At 46.6% G+C, this 4,525-nt stretch overlaps 1 protein-coding gene across 1 annotated transcript in view; it reads right to left on the minus strand.

Moving 5' to 3' along the window:
• LOC102492922 (integrin alpha-9) overlaps positions 1 to 4,525 on the minus strand; it is a 198,560-nt gene that overhangs the window by 125,794 nt on the left and 68,241 nt on the right. Inside the window, exon 7 of the mRNA XM_027776804.1 lies at positions 1,396 to 1,544. Coding sequence (XP_027632605.1) covers positions 1,396 to 1,544 — 149 coding nt within the window. The remainder of the gene's footprint in view (positions 1 to 1,395; positions 1,545 to 4,525) is intronic.

Raw genomic sequence — 4,525 nt, forward strand, 5'->3', positions numbered from 1 at the left:
AGGAAGATCCACGGCAACAACCCCATGACTGCAGCCCAGTCCAGCCTAAACAACTGGATGGTTCTTTAGCCTGCAGATCATTCCAGCATCCTGGCTGAAGGACGCAGTTAGTGGTTTCAGCCCATCTGAATTGTCTAGAAGCCAGACTCACTCCTCCGGGCCCCAGAAGACATGGCCAGATCCACCCCTGGGGACCTGAATACAAAATGCATTCCTCTGTTCAGTCTTTCCTAACAGACAACCTACAGAGCTTGTTAGAAATAAGATTCCAGGCTGGCTTCATGGTCTGCTGGTTAAGGCATCAGGCTCCCAAATGGCCAACTAAGTGTTTCAAGTCCCGAACCTACTGGCTAGAGAAACACACTGGGTGCATGTGTGTGCATGCTTAGAATCCCAACAGGAGAGAAAGAGATGGCGGGGAAGGGATTGCAGCATGACCATTCTCCATGGGGGCGTGTTCTCCTCTCCCTGCTTAGAGGCCAAGATTCCCAATGGGACTCTAACACCCCCAGATCTATGGGATCTCCCACACTCTGGGTGGAGACTTTAGGAACAGCCGGCCTCATGAATTCCTGGTCAACCCTTTGAGTTGAAAAATGTCTTGAGAACCCCGTGTTCCTTCTAAGACACTGGGGAAACAAATAAGAATCTAGGTAATAAATAAAGCCCTAAATACATCTGGGACTTAGACCTAGCAACCTTAAGTCAAAATCAATCTTGGGAAGGGATTGGAAGACAGGGAGTTGAAGCTGGACAGCACAAGATACCACTGCGCTGGAGGGTCCCATGGTGCTAGCGTAAGCAGTCATCGATCAATCAATGAATCAGTCTCCTTCCCTCTTCCTCCCTCTGCAGTCCTCACCCCATATAGCAACAACCTCAGGGGAGAATACGCAGAGAATGGACAGTGTGAATCCTATCACATTCTACTTGAGCTTTCAAGGTACATTCTTTTTTTTTTTTTTTTTTGGGGAGATTTTTCACTGTAGGGCGCGTGCGCTCGCCAGACAGACAGAGAGAGACATAGAGACAGAAAGCGAGAAATCACCCCCCAGGAGGGATGGTCACGCCGCAATCCCTTCTCCTCCATTCTCCTCTCAGGATCTTGGGCACGAACGCACACGCGCCCGGCGTTGAGTTTTAAGCCACCGGGTCCGGGACACGAACCACGGTCGACTACGTGGGAGTCCAGCGACATAGCCATTACGCTAACTGCTGGTTCCCTCAAGGTACATTCTTCAACGTGGTAGAAAGGGGACAGTCGGGGGCGTCCTCATTACTTCCCCACTTCCCCACCAGCCACCTCATCAGAGGGATTCAACAAACCTCCACCCAGACCGGCACACTCCCCAGTTCCGTCTGACCCCCTGCTATTCCACAGGCTTTCCTCCTCACCTTCCCGATGCCTTCATCCTGCGGAGCACCTCCGACCACGTCGGTGGTGGACGGGTGAGAGAAGTGACCCGCCGTCACCGCATAGCCTGAGCAGGGTGGGCAGGAACCAAGGACGGGGGAGAAAAAAAATCCATCAGAGGAAAACGCGTCTCAAGCATGTCCCCTACCTAGAAGTTACGTTCCAGTTATTCTTGAAACATAAACAGCCAGGGAACAAATCATGTTAGTCTTCTTGTGCAGAAATAGCTCATCTTCAAAAAGGCAGTCTCGCAAGGACATGGGGGCAGGGAAGATTGCTTTCCGAGTGTCCTCTTTGGGACAGGTAACTGTGACAAATACTACATATCTGATTTTTCTAGATACAATTTCCATATAGTAACGTATACACATCTGACATAGGGAACTTAAGAATGTGTAGACATACACATATACCCAAGCAATCACCACCCACATCAAGAAAAAGAAAGTAACTCTGGGACCAGCAGATGGGGTAATGGCTATGTTGCTGGACTCCCATATAGTTGACTGCAGTTCGAGTCCCAGACCTGGTGGCCTAAACTCCGCTGGGCATGTGTACATGTGTGCCCAAGATCCCGAGAGGAGAATGGAGGAGAAGGGATTGCAGCATAGCCATCACCCCTGGGGGGTGATTTCTTGCTTTCTGTCTGTCTCTGTCTTTCTGGTGAGCACACGTGCCCTATAGCAAAAACCTCAAAGAAAAAGAAAGAAAAAGAAAGTAACTCGAGACCCATAACCCCAAAGGTCCCCTCATACCCTCTCCCAGTCAATAGGCAGCCACCGTTCCACCACTATACGTTGGATTTGCCCTCTCTAGAATTTAACTCAACATCTGTGGCACCCACCCATGCTGTTGAGTGCAACCACAGTTTGTTTCTTTTTATTGGTGAGTAATGTTCCATTGAGTGAATTCTATCACATCTTTATTTTCTTCTTGCTGTGCATTTGAGGTTATTATAAATACAGTTGCCATGACTATTCTTACACATGTCTTCAAGTGTTATTATCTGTTTTGCTCTAACAACTCTAAGATGACGATACGATTGTGCCTTCCATTTTACATCCATGGAAATAGACAAAACATCTGAGCCAGGTGCCCGAGAACACACAGCAAGATGTAAATCCAGTCTCTGTGTGTCCAAAGCTCTGCTGTTAACCACGATACCACAGTCCCTCCTAGGGGACGGTGAAGAAGCTGACAGTGGCTGGTGGGCAGGTGGGTGGGTGGTCAAAGAGTTTGCATGCAAAAGGAATCTAGAAACAGAGGAAGAGTAGTCTGGGTTTGGTCTAAATGCGAGTCTTGCTGGAATGCTGCAAGCTCTCCGCTAGCCAGTACAAACCCTGAACAGGCTTCCACATAGTTCCTAAACCCTGTCATCACCCTCAAACACTAATGCTGTCATTACAAGCTGTTTGAGTCTTGTGATGACACTGTATCAAGATCAGTTCTTATTCACCACATCGCTGATCTCTCCCAGATTGGAGGTGCACGTTACCTAAGAGTATTAAGCGATATCAAAACCTCAACTGATTCTCTCTAATCCGGGCAGATAAGGGCCTCTGCTTTGTAAACAGGCAAAAACCACAGGCCGTAAGGTACAAAGGATCTAGGATTTTAAAACCACTATACAAACCAGGCTCGCTTTTTCTCTTCCTCCTCTGACTCAATGAACTTGTGTTGCGTTTCTACTTTACCATGACCTGAAATGCGAAACAGAACCCCACCTTCAAAGTGGTGCCTAGTGAGGGCTACGGTCCCAGTACCGGGCACACACAGCAGAGGCACTAAGACTGCATTCAGAACCCACTGGTGTATACCCAAGTGTGCTACTCACAAGCCATGTGGCCTTGGCAAGGTACATCATTTCTTTGTACCTCAGTTTCTTTATCTGTAAAATGTAGGTAACAGCAATAGTAGCTATTTCATAATGGGGTTTCAGGAATTAAAAGAAACAAAATGTAATCCTGGTATAGAATAAATCTTCAGGAAATGACAGCAGTAAAAGGAACCAGGAGAGTGAAGCAGCAAACACCGCAAAGACTCAGGGTGGAACTGCTGTTGGGTCTGTACTACTAGGCAAAACACTCATAGTTAGAAAGGAAAAGACAAGTTAACAACTCCCTACCCTCATCCTACAAGAAATTCCCAGTGACTGTAACAGGGTTAGGGTTTCCCCTGTTTTAATTTGTGTGAAAGAACATTTTTTTTTTTTTTGCTTGTTTGTTTTGCAGTTGTTAGGCCTTCCTAAATTTAGCTTCATTTTCAGTCCACAATTATAGCATTTAGGGCATGGATTAAAGAAGAGGGTCTTGTAATTGTCATCTAGACTAGTAAAGATGGCCAATCTCTGTTTTTACAGGGGAGGGCCTTGCCCCGGCATCATTCTTGCCTGAAGGCTGCTAAGTTAAATTGTGTCTGTATTCTTTCTAGATTAAGAAGTTGAGAGGAATTTTTTTTTTTTCTGTGCCTTTAATTCAACTTCAGCATGAGGCTGTTATCCACCAGCTTTGGGGCCAGGAAGCAGAGACCCCATCCAAAGAGATGCATCCTGAGGGACCAGCTGTTGGCGTAATGGCTATGTAGTTGGATTGCCATGTAGTTTACCGCAGTTCGAATCCCAGATCTGATGGCTTAAACTCATGCCGGGTGCATGTGCGTGTGTGCCCAAGATCCCGAGAGGAGAATGGAGGAGAAGGGATTGCAGTATGGCCATCTCCCCGGGGGGTGATTTCTCACTTTCTGTCTCTCTCTTTCTGGTGAGTGCACACACTCTACAGCAAAACAAAAAAAATCTGTCCCCCCAAAAAGAGAGTTTCACCCTGGAAAACAAGGGTTCTCCTGCACTCGTTTGTATCTGACCATCTGAACTTGAATAATCACTAGAAGAAGAAAATAAAACATCTGCCTTCTGGAAGCTCAGCTGTCAACTTCTTAATTAAATCATATAGTTTTGGTTTTTGGTTTTTTTGGTTTTTAAGATACTTTTGCTATAGGGTGTATGTGCTCACCAGAGAGAGAAAGAAAGCAAGAAATCACCCGCAAGGGGGGAATGGCCATACCGCAATTCCTTCTCCTCCAGGCCCTCGGCACTTTTTTTTTTTTTTTTTTTGT

Source organism: Tupaia chinensis, unplaced genomic scaffold, assembly GCF_000334495.1.
Source record: "Tupaia chinensis unplaced genomic scaffold, TupChi_1.0 Scaffold138098_1, whole genome shotgun sequence".
NCBI classification, from domain to species: Eukaryota; Metazoa; Chordata; class Mammalia; order Scandentia; family Tupaiidae; genus Tupaia; species Tupaia belangeri.